The 18,176-nt window shown below is 36.6% G+C and overlaps 1 protein-coding gene across 3 annotated transcripts in view; it reads left to right on the top strand.

Annotated features, from left to right (window-relative positions):
* The first annotated feature begins 3,641 nt into the window (after positions 1–3,641).
* Positions 3,642–18,176, top strand: part of grm8a (glutamate receptor, metabotropic 8a) — a 1,035,294-nt gene continuing 1,020,759 nt past the window's right edge. For all 3 annotated transcript variants that reach the window (XM_051931014.1, XM_051931013.1, XM_051931020.1), the window contains exon 1: positions 3,642–4,157. In XM_051931014.1, coding sequence (XP_051786974.1) covers positions 3,648–4,157 — 510 coding nt within the window. In that variant the 5' untranslated portion in view covers positions 3,642–3,647. The remainder of the gene's footprint in view (positions 4,158–18,176) is intronic.

The following is an 18,176-nucleotide window of genomic DNA, read 5'->3' as shown; positions in this document are numbered from 1 at the left end:
CTTGGAAGAGACGCGCTCCAGCTTCTCGAATTGTGTGTCCCTTTCAGTACCACGAACAGCTACCACCACGCTGGGCTGTAAAGCCTTGAACGGAGATTGAAGGGCAGGTAAGCTCTCGATTATATAAGTTGCTTTATCTCCAGGAATTGCACCAAGGAAAGTCACAGCTAGCGTCCAGTGGCGCATTAGTTTGCAGCAAATGGGAAGACTTTTGCAAGGAATGTGCGCCGATGATCGAAAGCGAGTGTCCGAGCTCTTCTAACCAGCGAGAAGTCGAAACGACAAACCCCAGCACCAAATAATGTGGATTATACGAAGATGGTATAGAGAAGCGTTGCTTTGTGAAGATACGTTGGAAAAAATGAGATTCAGTTGTTCACGATAGCTCTGCATCAGAAAAGAAGTTCCTCTCCTCATCTTCGAGAGAGAGGTTTAGGTCATTGCCTCTCAGTGAAAATGTATGCCGACTTATTTTACAGGCTGCAACTTTCATCTGAAGCTCTGTAAATTTTGTATAACTGCTTGGTTGGAGGGGTTTAGACATCAAACTTTCGTCCCGGAAAGATATGATTTATTAATGTAGTGATACGATTAATTATTAATGTCATTTGCTTTTCTGTGCGCTGTTCAACACGTTAATAGCTTTCTGTGCTAAGGTATACACTGTTAGCAAATTAATACGCATCATCAGTTGATTTTTCCAGATTAAATCAAATACTGTTAACATGATACCGAACATGCCTGGCAAATTCGTATGCATCGCCCGATATTAAACATAACGGGTTTTCCTAATAAGACCCAATATGTAGGCAATCCATGTTTACATGCAAGTGAAAAAGAAAGCACGCACTGGAGGAATTCTACTTAATTGGCAGAAATCCAGTTGTGACTGGCATGATTTACTTCTATACTTTAATTCTCGTGTATAAAGCATACATCAGACGAGCTGTCTCCATCGTTGATTAGGTGATACGATCTATGCAGAGGAGCTGGATGGGATTGCCCTGATCGATGTTGAAAGGCGTGTAATCGATAAGTAATTTTAAAATTCACTTTAAAATATATATGACCAAAACAATGTTATATTCAACTAAACAGCTACTAAGACTACCGGTATTTACTCTGATGTGTTATTGACTCTTACCAGGAATGATGACAGATAAAAAAATATATAATAAACGTTTTCGTTGCAGAATGAAGTTTAATTTTTACATTCAGGAACAATGGCACGAAAGCTATCTGTTCCAGATAACAGCATGAAAATCCCCTAAGACTCGTTCTGTGAGAGAGTACGTTATTAAAAAAAACAGCCAAAGATGCTTTCCGTTTCACACACCAAGTAGTGTAAATTAAAAGGAGAATTGGTTAGCACTACTGTTTCTGGCAATCTTTTATTACTGCAACATCTTTTTCTCAAAAAATAAAAATATGACAGGGCATCATCTTACTTATGATTAAATTTCAAGAATGTGTGTTTTTTTCACGTTATCACTGGAGTGAAACATAACAGGTATCTGTGTTGAAATCAAAAGAGATAGAATCACAGTCTCTGAATTTGACTGCAATAAACTGCAATAGCTAAAGCAGTGGATATTGTTGGTATTTCTGAATATTCAAATATGGATATCGTGCCAAGGCAAATCTTAGAAAAAATATAATTTTTCAAATAAGAATATGTGCCACTTAAAAACATGCTATTTATGAATTTATGCCAATGCAAATTCTATTAGTGTTATTAGCAATTCATCACATCCAACAAGCCCTAGAGACAGCTAGGTGTTTTTTCCCTGTTATCAAAGTTGTAATGTTCATTGGTACTGTAACTGAAATATACATCTAAATGGTTTGTGTCTCATTAGATTAAACTTAAATTCTGTGGACATGAATTTATTTATTTGTAGTACACGTACAAACATGCATAGCTAGTTAGACAGAACATACTGTGTCTTGATGTGTATACAGTATGTACAGAAGATATTAAATAATGATTCATCTACTAGACACAATACAGTAGAGAGAGCTGAAGGTGATTATTATTAAAGAAACTGTATGCTAATTCAGTAAGCATAGTACTCTCACACACATTAACATATAAAGTTAAGATGAGTGTTGTATTGGTTCATTCTTTACATAGACTTACTTGCTTATGAAACATCAACAATGTATGATGAATTGCCTGTTGCAGGTAAGTGTAAGCAAGGCTTAAGCTGCAAGAATATCCTCAGGGTGGAGCTTTAAGTGCTTTTAATTGTAGCAACCAAAATTGTAGTGTAAAGCACAGTTTGGTAGAATTGTAGAAACAGCATTTAGAAGCTTTGCCAAGTAAGATTTTCCCCCTTAATTAGCTTTTCACTGAAAGCAGATGTTAGTTGTGCCTAGAGTATGAAATGCAAATATATGGTAATGAAATGAGATCTCCATTGGTAGCAAGGAATCACTGTGTTTCCTGTAGTAACTAAAACATGATTGGTCAATTTTTAGGACTAAAGAATCCTCACAAAGTGAATGATGGTTCCTGCAAGATGTGCACTATTGTTCAGTTCATGGAATGGCCAGTAACTGATGGGTGTCTCAATGAAGATAGCCTTTGAATATCACCAATATTTTCTTAAAGAATAAGTAAGAGCTTCAAATCACCTAATAAATGCCACAAAGATGACAGATCAATCTATTCATGCTATTTAACCTATGGCAACAATACTATCACTAACAAACTAGTCAAAAATTCCTTCTGCAACAAAATACAATCATATCAATAACTTTCTTCTAGTCAACTATATTGCTAAAAAATTTTTTTATATTTATTAAATAATAGGATGTATTGCCAGATCTTGCCATTTATTTCATTAATACACACTATATCATTCATTCTGGTGTAATGACATTAGCACACAAACCCATACAATCAGGTTACTAAACTCTTGTGAAAGAATGTAAAAACAAAATGTTGCATATTCCTAAAATAAACATATCTCTTAGTATTTTCTAAAAGAGTAAGCATTACATTCTAAATGATTATAAATATATTCTTTGATGGCTTATTCCAGCCCTACAGGGAAAACGTGGGGGTTGCTGGCAGGATTGGCACTTCAGCCACTATAAACAACCTGACTGTTAGAGTGTGGTGCTGAAGTGTCACCCACTGCACTCGGGTCTCAATCCAGGTGGTTCGTCGTGTGGTGGGTGAGGCAACGTGCTATCAGCACATGCTCCCAACCCTCTCTCTACACTGAACAACAGAACTTAAATGTTTTTAAAAAAAAAATCATTTTATTTGCATTCATTAGTGCACATTCTAAACCTGTCTTTTGTTTTTTTTTTTCTCCCCAGCACACACAAAGTTAATGGAATCTAGAACATATATGGCTTCATGGTTATCTTAAGGATACTGTTCTCTGCATTTCATGATTTCAACTTTTTGCTGAACACCAGTTTGAAATGTCAGGCACAGGTGACAGTGGTATTAAAAAACACTACCTGTCAATGATCTTTGACTGGAATTGATTTCTTTCAGTGCTGCATGGCTCCTTTTTGAGAGGAAGGGGCACTGATGACTGCGTTCATGTGTTGTGCCCTCAGATGGTTTGTCTATTCTAGTAACCAGAAAAAGTTTCTTTCCTTTACCCCTCTCTGCAACTTAAACAAGCATGGTCCAAGTCGGGAAACGTTCCATTTCCTATCACTGCTTCCTCTTACTGACAGCAAAATGCTGCTGGTTGTTAACTGCCATGCAGACATCGGATGCCCAAGAGCATGCTCATTCCATTCGCCTGGAAGGTGATATAATTTTGGGAGGACTATTTCCTGTTCATTCCAGAGGAGAGCGTGGGGTCCCCTGTGGGGAACTAAAAAAGGAGAAAGGAATCCACCGGCTAGAAGCCATGCTTTATGCTATTGACCAGATCAACAAAGATCCTGATCTTCTCCCAAATGTCACTCTGGGAGTGCGAATCCTGGATACCTGTTCTAGAGACACATATGCCCTGGAGCAGTCCTTGACTTTTGTACAAGCCCTCATTGAAAAGGATGCATCTGATGTAAGGTGTGCCAATGGGGACCCCCCTATTTTTGCCAAGCCTGACAAAATTATAGGAGTAATAGGAGCTGCTGCTAGCTCTGTGTCTATAATGGTAGCCAACATCTTAAGGCTTTTTAAGGTAAGTCTGCACTTTGCATTATAAATTAAACTAGTTACTAAGTGGCATTGCAGATCCTTGATCAACCACGTAAATAGTGCTGGTGTAATATTCACAACAGGATGCTTTGATTTTAGGTGATATGTGGAAAAAAACTGCGTGTTTGTACTTTCTATCTCCTAAAGGCATGCCTGCTTGATTAATTATTGGCTGTAAATTATTCTGGTGATGTTAAATGATGGACTTTTGTCAAATTTAAGGTTAATTCCTGTAAATGGACAGACAGATAAATACTGTTAAATATATGACTGAAAGTAACGCATCTTGTACAAGTCGATAGTGAAAACTGAATATATTGCCTTTTCTCTTATGGTAGGTAAGATGGGTAAGGTGGACCTTTTGAGGCAAAAAAAAAAAGAAGAATTCTCTTTTTCTGGTGAGAGGTCAATGAAGCTATGTCATAGCCCTCATGCTTAAGTTGGAACTACACCTAGAGATGACTTTGGTATCTCCTTGTGTTTATGTATGTGGATTTGTGTAGATTAGAAAAGCGCTATATAAATGTAATGAATTATCATTATTATTATTGTTGTACTGTTTAAAAAAAACATGGGCCTAGTGGGTAGACAGTTGGGCTATAAAGCACATAATTAGCTATTAAACTTCCATTACTGATTCACTTAAGCAAGTACTTTAACCTGCAAGTGTTTGCTTTAATATTATGGAAACAATTGCTTTACACTTTTTAAGAATTTGGAATTGTGTTTACTATATGAAAGTGTAATATACAGTCGAGAGCATTCTGGTTACAAATGAAATGAATGCTCCCAGATTAAAATGACAATAATGTTTATAAAGGATAGTACAATGGTTCATTCTACTGTCTTATAGCTTTATTTACCTGGATTAATTTAACAGCTTAACCAATGTAAAGTGTTTCCACATTCCCCCTAAAATTTGTTGATGTTTTCTTCAGACATCAGACAACAGGCAGAAATGCCTGTTCAGTTGACCACTGACTCTAAATTGGCCAAATGTAAGTCAGTTTAGGTGTGTGTTAACACATACCCTTTCATGGACCAATGCTGCAATCACTGAAGCACTTGCAATCAAGAACTTCACCCAGAGGCCTGTTACAGTATGTTCTGATGAACTGTGTTGCTCTCATACACTATCCAGGTTGATTATGTTCAATAAAAAACTGTGTAGTTGCTGCCTTCATAATACCACATGACAATGTTGGATTGATTCTGTCAAAGGTTTATTTGAGGGGGCAACAGAGAATTTAATAAAATAAAAATTTGTTTTGAACCTTTCCCATAATGGTTTATTGGGTGTTAGTTGAATTTAATATCAAAGGTTCTTGTTTTTATTTTTTTGTTTTTTGCCTGGGGGTTCAAAAACATTTAATGTTATGTTGCCTCGCCAACATTACTTTCAGGGTTCAAAGGTTGACAATCGGAAAATGATACAATATTACTGCTTATACCTGTATGTAGATGGAAAAAAGTCAAATCCTCCTAGAACTCAGATGGATGCTGCCAGAAGGATGAATTTTGGTCACTAAGTGGTTTTCTGTGAGTGCCTAGGAGAAGGGGAAGAACTACCAATTGCTGAGCATGAAATGACATGATCAGACTTATGTAAAAGCAATTCATTATCGAAGGCCTTTATCTAATTTTATCATACAATAATGCCTATTTTTTCTATTTGAAGTAGCATGGAAATAGTAGGATTATTAATGCTGCTTCCATCATCTCTAATGAGGCTCTCTAAAATGACAATCTAGCTGTATCAGTACCTGGGTGTAATCTCACCCCCTTGGATTGCCTCCGATACCCAACTGTGGTAACACATTCTTACTTTTTTTTTTTTGACGGGATAGTTGATATTGTTTAAAGATGCCTCATTACATGATTTTACAAAAGAATACTAAACCCCATGACTGTTACTCCTGTTTTAGCGTACATTGTTGGAACATTCACTGAAATGTAAATTGGACCAAACTAGGTGAAGCAGTTATTTTTGACATTTCCATTATTATATTAAACCTGTAATTTCTTCAGATTTCTATTTAAGGTGAAAATTTAAAACGTAAATAAAAAGAACTAGGTGTGTTTGAGCAAACTTACCAAAAATGTGGTTCAAAATTACTGGCATCAACATGTGGAAATTTAGCGATGTGTCGTGTTTCCCTTGGGAACAGAGATAATAACTCGTGATTGTCGGAGCAGGTGTTGATTGGCGGTCTTTCCACGGACGATGTTTGCTTCATCAACGCACATGCGCAGCTGAGAGAGCGGGCGAGGAGGAGTAGGATTGGAGGATGGAGTCGAACTTCTGGTTTAAGTTTAAGTGAGCATAGTTGTTTTAATTTCTTAAACAAAATGTTATTTTGCAAAGAAGTTAGTTTCACAGGTTTATGCGTGCCTGTTTATTTATTTAACGAATCCCTGAATTGCGAAGCCAGCTTCTTGACCAGGGTGCAATTTAATCCATTTTTGACTGCTGTAAAGTACCCGCTACTTAGTGCAAAGGCGCACGATTTCTTTAAATATTTTATTTACTATCTATTGCCTTTTACTATTGTGTCAACAAAAGTTTTATTTAATAATTTGAGTCTCTAGAGACTCGCGTCACCAATCTTATCAATTGTAAAGCTGTTTAAAAAGCTGTTTATTTTTTAACAGAAAGCAAACACGGCTTGCATAATGCAAAGCAAATGTGAAATTGGATGCTAATACACGCAGTGTCCATAAGAATAAACAGTTTTTTAGAAGGCTTTGCCCTTTTGTCCATGTTCTGATTATTAACTATGTTATGGAATCTATAAGCATATTCTATCCTACTTATTACGGTATGTTACTTTTAATTAAGGCTGTTCTTGGAAGGTTTCTGTACAAAGAGCTGGGATTTTTAAACTCCAGTTACTACTCAGACGTTTTATATGATGGAACTATATGCGCAATCATTTACACACATTATTGCTGAATTTGTCTTTCAGTTTTTTTAAGCTGTGAACAAATGGGTATTCCTACTGAACGTGTCTTGGATGCTTTCCCTTTTTTGCTAATGTTTCATTGCAGTTGTTGGTTTAAAGTTTGGTACATATGGTGTGCTTATTTTTTTGTTACAAAAGAATAAAGTTTGTTTTACAATTTAGAGACCTGCCTATTAAGCAGTCTCTTATGTCATCTTCCCATTTAACATTTTAAAGTTATATTTTGGGGCTAGCATGTTAATGTCACTTATTGACTAAATCCTCAATTATGAACCATCATTTTTAACAAATAACACATTTCTAACACGTGCTTAAATTTGTTCATAGTTGTGTGGTACTGTAGCCTTTCTTGACAAGGTAAGCACCAACCCTGGAAACGGTGTCATTCCATTGATGATGTAATTTGGCAAGGTGTCCACATTGAAAAGGCACTTTGTAAACTACAGATTAATTGTAGAAAATACCCAGATTTACACACGAGTTGCATGATGGTGCAGTAGTGGCTCAAAGATCTCAGACTGGACTTGTAGTTTGAGTCTAGATGTTTTTGTGGTTTCTGTACATTTTCCCCAATGGCTGCTTTGGTTTTTTCTCCTGGTAATCCAAGTTATCAGATTTTGTGTTTGGTTCATTTTTCTTCTCTTCTCTTAAAATGGCCTGATGTGTGACTGTGTCCTGAGATGACATGGTGTTTTTTTTGTTCTTTAACCGATTACTGCTGGTTCAGGCTCCAGCCCCTCAAAAGCTATGTAATAGTCAGATGGATGTCAGTTTGCTTTGGAAATGGTTGTTTTTAAGGTACTGTATCAGGTAAAGCAAAGACTGAATGCTTGGATAATTTGTAAAAGAAAGTTTAGTCACATGTGGAAAGGTATTATAGTAACTTACAATAAGTTTAAATCATAATTCATAATCATCATCAACAGCAACACTGGGTTAATATCAGTTTTGTGGGTTTACCCAAGGTAGCTTGATGCCCCTCAAAACTTTTTTCCTCCTCTCTCCACGGAGCTCATCAGCCTTTTGCATGAGATCTATTCTTTTCCTATCATCAGACACCACCTCCAACTACATCTTCTTCAGGCTGCCTCTGGGCCCCATCCCCTTCACCAAAATCTTGGTGTACAGTCATCCTCTGTTCCTCAAGCCCAAATCACTTTAATCTGTTTCTCCTGTTTACAATACCGATCACCTCCATGCCAGGTCTTTCTTTTAACTTGGTGTTCATTTTCATCTCACACTGTGACATGCCACACATACATCAGATCATTCTCATCTTTTTTTTCTTTAAAGCTTTGTTTCATGTTCCACCATTATTGGCCATGTTTCTCTCCCTTTAAGCATACAATTCTTCACACAGCTTAAATAGGCTTATGTCTTCAATACTAGAGCCTTTAGAAGTCACAATTTGGAGACACCACTTGGAATTTTACCTATGTACCTCTTGTCCTCATTATCACTGCTCCACCCATACCTAAATTTACGCTTAATATGTCACCTGTGTAGCAGAACTTCACTCTTTTCTCCAGTGCAAGTACAGTGCTGGTATTTAGATTGCCACTTACTACATTGGCATTCTGCATGTCTCTCACACAGTTGATATAAACAAATCACACTCTCTGCAGAAAATCTTTCACACTACATCTTTTATGTACCCAATTCAGAGACAAACTCTGCATCAGTTACATTACACCCACATTTTCCCGGTCTCCTGCCTCTTGATGTTCAACCATCTCCTTGGTCTTTACTGCATAGACCTTGTGGTGTTTTGCTTTCAAACTAAGTTTTCATTTCACTATCTTCTCTTTCAGTTTATTTTGACTTATTGCCATAAGTGCAAGATCTTCGGTGACAAGAGTTCCCATAGCAATTCTTCTCACACCTCCCTAGCCACCTCCATCACTATTAGAAAAAGCAACTCACAATGGACTCCAATGCAGTCCCACCTTTACCTCAAAACATTTACTATTTTCATCTGCTGTTCTGACCACTGTTTGTGCTCACTCATACATTGATATCACTATAGGCAATAACCGTTCCTTCATACATAATTTTCTCAAAGTCTTATCTCACAACCTTTCATGGAAACCTGTCAGATACCTTCTTCAGATCTACTGTACAAATGCATAATGCAGCAGCTTTACTTTCACCTGATGCTTTTCCTGTATTTGCCTCGCAGCAAAGATTGCATCCATTTTTCCCATTCCAGGCATGAAACCAAATTGCATTTCTTAATTATCAGCTGCTATATGATTCTTTTCTTTAGCACTCTCTCAACCTCCTTCATTTTCTGCTGAAAAAACTTGATTGTCTGATATGTATTGTATACTGGAATGTGCATACTTCTTTTTAGTTTTTCATGAATTCTCCTTTTGGAACAATTGTGTTGAACAGGTCTATTAACTATTCAACTCAAGGACCACCCACTGCATTTAACATTTCTGACAGTGTGTCAGTTGGGCCTAGTGCTTTACCTATCTTCATCTTTTTCATTCTTTGTTCTCACAACTAACCTAATTGTCCCATTCATTCTCAGCATTCAGTGTCTTCTGCATACCTGTATACTTCCATGTATCCTTAATCTCACTACCGACAATCACAATGTTCTCTTTTGAATTTTCAAGCAATTCCCAGCTGCTACTTCATGGGTTTGTTTTGCCATCTGCTTTATGATCCTGAACACATTCCTGTTTCTTTCTTCATTCTGAAACTGCCTTTCTGACTTCTGTCTCTTAGCTTCTTGCACGCTCACAACTGTTTTTGTAGCATACACACCCTGCCTTTGTATTTTGCTACACCTCCAAGCATCATCAGTGTTTCCCCAATTACCATCTCTACCTCAGCATTCCACCACCATGTTTCCTTGTGTCTCAATGGTCTGTTTGTCCAGCCACAGATATTCATAAAGGTGTCTCATAAACTTTTTCTACAGAGGTTTGCTAAAAGCATATGAATCTCTCCACAAAGTGTACTATGTGAACAATGCCTAATGGGTGATTGTAAGAAGAGTCAAATTCTCGCTAGAAATCTAAAAATATCGAGCGCTGCAACCAAGCTCCTGCCTCACTGGGTCACATGTTCTGGGCCTGCACCAAACTAACATCATTTTGGACAAAAATTTTTAAGTGCCTCTCAGACAGCCTTGGGGTCACAATCCCTCCTAACCCACTAACAGCTGTGTTTGGTGTCCTTCCAGATGGACTTGAATTGGAGAAGGACAAACAAACGGTGATTGCATTCACTACACTCTTGGCACGCAGACTTATTTTGTTAAATTGGAAGAATCCTAATTCTCCTCTTATAAGTCAGTGGGAAACTGATGTTTTATATTATTTGAAATTGGAAAAAATCAAATTTTCAGTTAGAGGATCTGTACAAAATTTTTTCAAAACTTGGAAGGATTTAATCAATATTATTTTAGAATAAGAGAATTAACTATTATTGTATTTAACTCCCTTCTCCATCTCTTATTTATATAGATATTTACTTCTCCCTTCTTTTGTCTAATGTTGCCTTATTAAAAAGCTTAAAGAAATTTTCCTTTAGCTAAGCTCTCCTTCTCAGGGGTGGGGTTTGATTTGTTTTCAAATTTGTTGGGTTATAAATGGATCTGTTTGTATGGAATGATTACAATGAAAATTAATAAAATAAAAATATAAAAAAAAAAAAAAGAAATCTAAAAATATTCAAAAAATATTTGAATTAAACATTTACAGAAATCTTCCAGATTACATAAGAAAGCAATTTGCAAGAGAAGCACAAAGTAAAGATAACATTGGAAGAAATGGAAAGGCATTCTAAAAGTATGGACTGACAATGAATTATATAAAAGAGAGCTTATATTTCCAAAGCAGTGTATAAAATTGACTGCTACAATTAATAAAGATATGAATTTTATTATGAAAGGCATTTTGGAATTAAAATTGATTGACAGCTGATACAAACCAAGTTTCTGTACCACACTGGGAAAGACATCATAAAGTACAGATTGATAGTTAATATTATGAGAGCAAGCTGAATTGCATATTGGAAGATGTTTTATTAAAAAGGTCACTTGATAATAAATTAACAAAAGTATTGGATGTCACCTTATAAAATTTACTAGTCATTATCTGTGTGACAGAAGACTATTATGCAGTGAAATTTACTATTATAAAATGGACATCCACAGAAAGCATCTGTGTCTAAATATTAACATTTGAGGGTAGAAATTGTTCTGTGGCTTACTTTCTTATGTCCAAATGAAATATACCCTAATTGTTTAACTAAGGTTGAATATAATATTTTCTTCTTTGTCCTCCTTAAACATAGTTGTGTTTTGTGGTACTGATTTCACAGATATGGCAAACTTCTGCTCTGAAATACGCTTCTTGAATGCCCCTTATAGTTGGATTTATGTACCCTCAGTAACCTGAAATATTGTATTGCAAGACCATTATTAGGGTGCATAGTCTGGGTCTTTGGTGCTGAGCATTACGTTTGTAGTTGTTATAATTTCAGGCAATATTCATTAATGAGATGCTGCCAGTTTTAGTAATGACAGTACAAATATTGGCTGGCCAATCTGAGAATAGGATAGCATAATTAAATGACTCCGTGGACTGCTGCTCAAATCTCACCAGAGGCAAATCATAATAAATTCTGAAATTAGTCAACTGCTTTAATAATAATTCTTGTTAACATCCTTTCAAGTGCTTGACACAAAGTGTGTTAAATGCATGTCAAGGTCTGTGACTTAAATTGTAAAGAAAATGATTTTGATACTGATAGGTAAAATCCAACATTTTTGATTAAAATGTAATTCCAAAATGACAGAAAATCTGTCATTTTCTCTTAAGATAAGAATTTTCACCAGCCAGAAATGACCAGTAAGTCCATTTAGATTGTTGCTCAATTAATACTTAAACCTTTTCTAAAATTCTTTAGTGGATCTTCTACTTTATTTTCTTGTCATTTTTTTTAGTCAGTGTTGAGGGAGCCTATCCTGACAAGGACTGATATGGAGACATTATTCTTGTTTTGAGGACACTAAATCAGCCAAATACATACTTACATTGGGGGGAAACAGTCAGTCTTTTGGCATCTTCTGGAACTGTGGTTGGATCTTAGAGTCTCAGATGAAAACCCATGTTAAGAAGTAGGGAAGCTTGCAGACTAAGCACAGAAAATATCACATTCAGAAGATGAGCCTGAAATCCAAGAGGGACATTATATAGTGGAGTGCCTTATTTGAACAAATATTTGTGTAGCCACAAATAAATGAAAATTAAAATAACATTGTATACTATTTATCCACACTTCAATGCTGAGTGAAATTTAAAAATTACACTCCTAACTGTATCAGGAAGCAACGAGGAATTTATGCGCTCTCATCCTCTCTTTTTATTTGTATATTTTCAGACTTTCATGAATGTTACGTATTGTGCTGGCCAAATTTCTAACTGAATGCTTTTGTAAGAAGTTATATTACCCTGTTTAAATTAATTTACACTTATCACTGTAAAGCTGAAGAATCAGCGAGAAATGTACTGGCTACCATAATACAGTAGCTACAAAGGGTTATTTCCTTTTTTTTTTTTTGTTCCAGCATTTTATTCTTGCAGAAATAAATTTTTAGGTTATTAGATATTAGTTTATGTGTTGAGACTGTATGATGGTGAAAGAAATAAGATTTTTTTTTCCTTTCAAATGCAAGTTAATTTGTCTTGTAAAGAAATGATGGCTACCTTCTGCTTCCATTTATGCAATGAGACTGCAAATACCATTCCACTGCAGTCTTAATCAATAAAAGGTCACATGTTAACCCCTTTGGGAAGGCTCCTATTTACTGACATAATTGAAGTAACACCATTTCTTGCAGAAAAGGGGGATGCCTCTTTTAAATTTAATTGTAGGCTCAGCTCATGTAGATTTAATAACATGGAAATTACATACAGGATGGCTTTATGAGCAGCCAGTGAATGGAAAATGCAATTCAGTGTCATTTCAGGAATTAGCCACATTGACTTTGTGTCACTAATTGAACACACTTTCTACAATCCAAACAGTTCTGACCCGCAGAAGGTTTTAAAGCATCACAGGCATGCAGTACAAGTATGGTAGTGTATTTTAATTAACCTGCTGTCAAAGAGAATGGGGCAGACACCATGTTAATGCATGATGCTGCATCTAAAATTGCAGACCTCGTGTTTCTCCAACATAGGCAAATTGGCTGGAGCACTTGCACAGTATTCGTGAAACATTTAAGATCAACTTAAAGCTGAGTTTGTTTGTTTGAAACATGGAGATAACCTCTTTAAGGAAAATTTTATTTTATAATTAATTGTTTTTCTGAATGTATTTTTCATTCATTCCCAACCTACCTGGAAAGGGGTCTCTTTTTGAACTGCCTTTCCAAAAGTTTCTTCCATTTTTTCCCTACAAGGGTTTTTTTTTTGGGAGGTTTTCCCTGTCTTCTTAGAGAGTCAAGGTTGGGGAGCTGTCAAGAGGCAGGGCTTGTTAAAGCCCATTGCGGCACTTCTTGTGTGATTTTTGGGCTATACAAAAATAAATTGTATTGTGTAATTGTATTCTAGACATGACTTATTCTTTAAGCTAACATCGCTTTAAAATTATGACAAGGCTGTAACACCAAAGCTTCATTATTAACATCTTCACAGGTTTACTTTATTTTAGCTAGAGCTGCATTGAAATAATTTAAAGCCTTGTGCAATCATTGATGTTAGCTTGCCTGCAATATGTCACATATAATTCAATCAAGCTCTGTAGATTGTAGAACACATTGAAAATATGCAGTGATAATAAAAACCCAGTGAAAGTAGGCAAAAACCAAAACCTGCTTTTGAACAGAAGTCGGCTCATACCAACTGTGAAGTGTGGTGTAGAACTATTATTGCTTGGGTCTGTTTTGCTGCTTCGTGCTCTCAGTATTGGTGGCATTGATTGAATCATGAATTCCACCGTGTACCTGAGATTACTCAAGTGGAAAGTGGGATCATCTGTCAGAAAGTTAAAGGAGAAACAAAAATTGAGTTTGCTCCAGTGTAGCAGTGAGTGAACACTGTCGAGTTTGCTTTGCTGCGAGTTCCCTGAAATCATGGAACTGTTTGCGATATTCCCCGAACTTGGTGAAATGCATTAAAGTCAATGGGGAAGGACTAAGTGAACTAGATTTGAATGGATTGTAATGGTGCTGAGGGCTAAGGAAACGTCTGCCAAGTATACTGGACCAATTATTGTGGCCAAAAAGGTGACCTGAGCTATGCAGCCGCAGTGCCAACCACTGTACCACCATGTTTCCTTGAGATCTAAGAAGAAAGAATGCTGTCAGAGACTCACAATGATATTTCAAAACAAAGCAGAAATGCCGAAAATTTGTGGTCAAAATTCATAAAAAATATGTAGGTCTTTTAATGGCAGAAAATTCAAAGTAGTGTGCTATATTTTTTGAAGTCGTGCTGAAGGGCTCTCCAAACTGTCTGTGCTGATGCTTTACACTTTTAATTGTATCAAAAAGATGGCAATGTCTTGTAAAATATGTTGTTGGATTGTGCTCCTTCAAGGTTTGTTTTCACTCCTGCTGTGCCAGGAGGTTAATTATTATACATGCATAGGGCACGCGCCTCCTTGTCTTATACAATGTTAAACTCAAAGATTGTTCTGTGCATTTGGCTATAAGCACAGAGTCTGTAATGCAAGCAATCAGCATTATATGTCCGGGGGGCAGTCCCATTAATGGTGGCTGTTACAGCTCTGGAGGATGTCTCGCTGGCCTCACAAAGCATTATGGGGGTGATGGTATTTTAAACAGAGCGGTGATGAAAACCAGTTACCTGCTAACATGGCCCAATTTATCAATAGAATTATCCTTTAATCAAAATATTGTTTATGACTGTCAGTTAGACTTCATTATTCAAGAGTAATCATGGAGTCCACCAAGTTTATTAAAAATAATAGAGCACTTTTTTTTTTTTTTCTGTAAGTCTTCCTGCAGGTTGAATGAATTATTATGAGGCAGGGCCCTGAAGATGCATAAGCTCCTGTAATATTTACACAGGAAAGTATTGAGCTAATATGCCCATAGACAGACCTTGCATCATATCACTACAAATTGCTTTAAAGCTCCTTTCAATGATGAACTGATCCCGAAAGTCAGCCAGTTGAACTGAATCTGCTTGACTGAGATACACAATTCCTTAATCTTTTTAAAGTAGAATCAATAAAAAGAGAACAACTCATGTTTAGGAGTACAATACAAAGATTCTTGGATAAGTAACTTAAAAATTTTTTTTTCCTCAAATCTATCACTTATATTAGGTTCATAAACTGCAGGCCTATTGAACCATTTAAATTAGCCAGTTATGTTGTAATGAGAAAGCCGCTTTGTGATATACTGTGCTTGTTACCAGTCATCACAAGTTGACACTGCAATCAACTAAAAAACAAAATTGTTTTTCTATTGCGTATACCGGCATAATGGCAGTTTCAGTTTTTGTAATGAGGAATACCAAACATGTTTTTGAATACATTTTAACAAATGACTGCTTTCTGTCCTGGTGAAGCAGTACTGAATACTGGGTTTTCATGTTCTTTAAGAAGCACAGCTAGCTTTTTGCTAGTAACCCATCAATTCCATGAGTAGTTTTTACACATAATTCACAGAGTTCAGCGATTCAGCAAATTCAGATTATCTTCCAGAAAAGGCTAAGTTACCCCTTGTGACTGACAGGGTTCTTTGGAGGGGACAATCCATATTTAACACTAGAATTACCAGAGCCTACGAAAAAACTCGTAGATCCGGCCCACCTTAAATCGCTTCTTAAAACCGTTCTCACCTCTCTGCCAGCATCTTTTGTCATCTAAATGTACTGATAAAGACATGCTACCAGCAGCCGGCTATTCCATCCCCCCACCGACTTAGAACGTAAACGAGCTTTTCCCAGCTCATGCCTTGATTGATTATATGGGAGTGAGTGGAGTTTTAGAATGGAAATAATAAATCGCTATTTGGAACACACGCATTTCATGTGTGTTGCGTTTCTGCAGTAATCTGTGTAAACACATTGTTTAAAACAGAAACGTTTTTATATTCTAGTAACAAATGACAAAATGTAGGCATAAACTATATAATGTATGAAGCCTGAAGTCCAAATATCAAAGAAAAAGTTTCACAAAAGGTACAAAAAAAAAGCCGCCGCCAAAAAAAGCTGCCTTAGTGTGGGATATTGACACCTATTTACTATGATTGCCGACGTGGCGCAACAGTATCAGTTGCTGACTGGCAATCGGAAGGTCATGAGTTCGATCCTGCATGACTCCCTTATGAGATGTGAAGTGTTCTTATTTTTTACTATTTTAGAATAAAAAGATACATTTGATTTCAGTCTGTAACAGCCGGTGTAATTTATGATATTTGCAAAGGTTAGCTTTGTTTTGTTTTTTTTTTTAATTCACTTTTCATTGTCTCAGTCGTGTTCAGGATCCTTCCCTACCCCATGTAAAAGTATAATAAAACGAGTGCACTTTTATTCAAGAATATAACCGAAGAAAAAAGAAAGCAAGTTACAGTAGGCGGTTGATATGACAGCTTGCGTGGTGCAATGCTAAGAACTGCTGATTTCCATTCCGTGATATATAACTGTTAACATTTGAATCTGATGATTGCATATAGCGCTGTCTTATTCAGTGTGCGCAAGAACATGCAGGTGGTGAGTTGCTGCGTGCTACAACGCACATTTTAAAAAAGAAAGAGACATATGTGAGGAAATCATTTTATGACGCGAATAGTACCAATCAGAAAACATCGTCGAAGTAATGCAATATTATTTGAAAACGAACAGCGGTCAGGTTGGGGTGTGAAGTTATACTGGCGCTGTTTGAGTCAGATCAGAAGCTGAATAAGCTGAACAAGCTCCTGTTCTGACTCTAAGTAAAAAGCATGAATTAATTAACAGAAATAACCATGATCGACATTTTAAACTTAACGATTTACAGTGCATACCAATTTATAAATTTTATGTCCGTTTTCAGTAGTAAGCTGCTCTTTTGGGGGGGGGGGGGGAAGTGTTAGAGCGTGTGAGCTTATTCAGTGCTGAAAACGGCAAATATAGGAGTGAGTGAGATTGAACCGGGAAATCTTGATCACACTTGGTTTGCGTCTGTACTTGCGCTGTTTCTTAGAGTCAGATCGGGGGTGGGGATGCTAGAGCGTGTGAGCTTATTCAGTTCTGCTGGATCAACGCATATGTTGATCTTTTTTTCTTTCAGTAATAGCGCCAACATAAATCCACACCCGATCTGACGCTGTTCGTTTTCAAATAATATTGCATTAGTGCGATGATGTTTTCACATATATTGTCTCTTTCTTTCAGGTGTGTAATAGGAACCACAGCATAGAGAGAAGCGTGTACATTGTAACAGGTACACACGTTGTAAATGTAGGAAGGACTATCCTTGCGTGTGTGTGAACAGTTAACATTTGAATTTGATTATTGCATATAACGCTGAACTTACTGCTCTGTACTATTCTATCCTCTGCATGTCCCTGGAGTATACAAAAGAAACAGCATACAGCAACATGTGGGGACTGGCAAGATCGGGAAAAAAAAATACGCATTCACTGATTACAAAACGCAAGATGTTATGCGAATGAAATATGAATAATATGAATAATGTTATATCCGTGCCACAAAGTTTTCCGAAATGTACTATACAGGTCATAAAACGAATAATTCCAAATATTCATATATACCTACATCTGTGTTTTTTTTTGTTGTTTCGACATCATTCACCATAAGGTGCACTCTAATTCAGCATGAGCAGGAACACTCAATAAAACCGAATAAAAAAAATCAAGTGACGGTGAGATACGAAGAAGGCAGATTTGCCAGCGTTTGTGTGTCAGCTTTTATCCCTCCAGATGAGAGAATGTCCAGTTCCATTGTCTCAAAAACACCACTCACATCTCAGTTATTCCGTTTCAAATAAAAAATAACAGCGTCAGATCCCTGGTGGGGAGGGGGTAGTATGTATTGTGATCG

This window comes from Erpetoichthys calabaricus, chromosome 1, assembly GCF_900747795.2.
Source record: "Erpetoichthys calabaricus chromosome 1, fErpCal1.3, whole genome shotgun sequence".
NCBI classification, from domain to species: Eukaryota; Metazoa; Chordata; class Cladistia; order Polypteriformes; family Polypteridae; genus Erpetoichthys; species Erpetoichthys calabaricus.
This window is presented reverse-complemented; position numbering and strand designations above follow the sequence as displayed.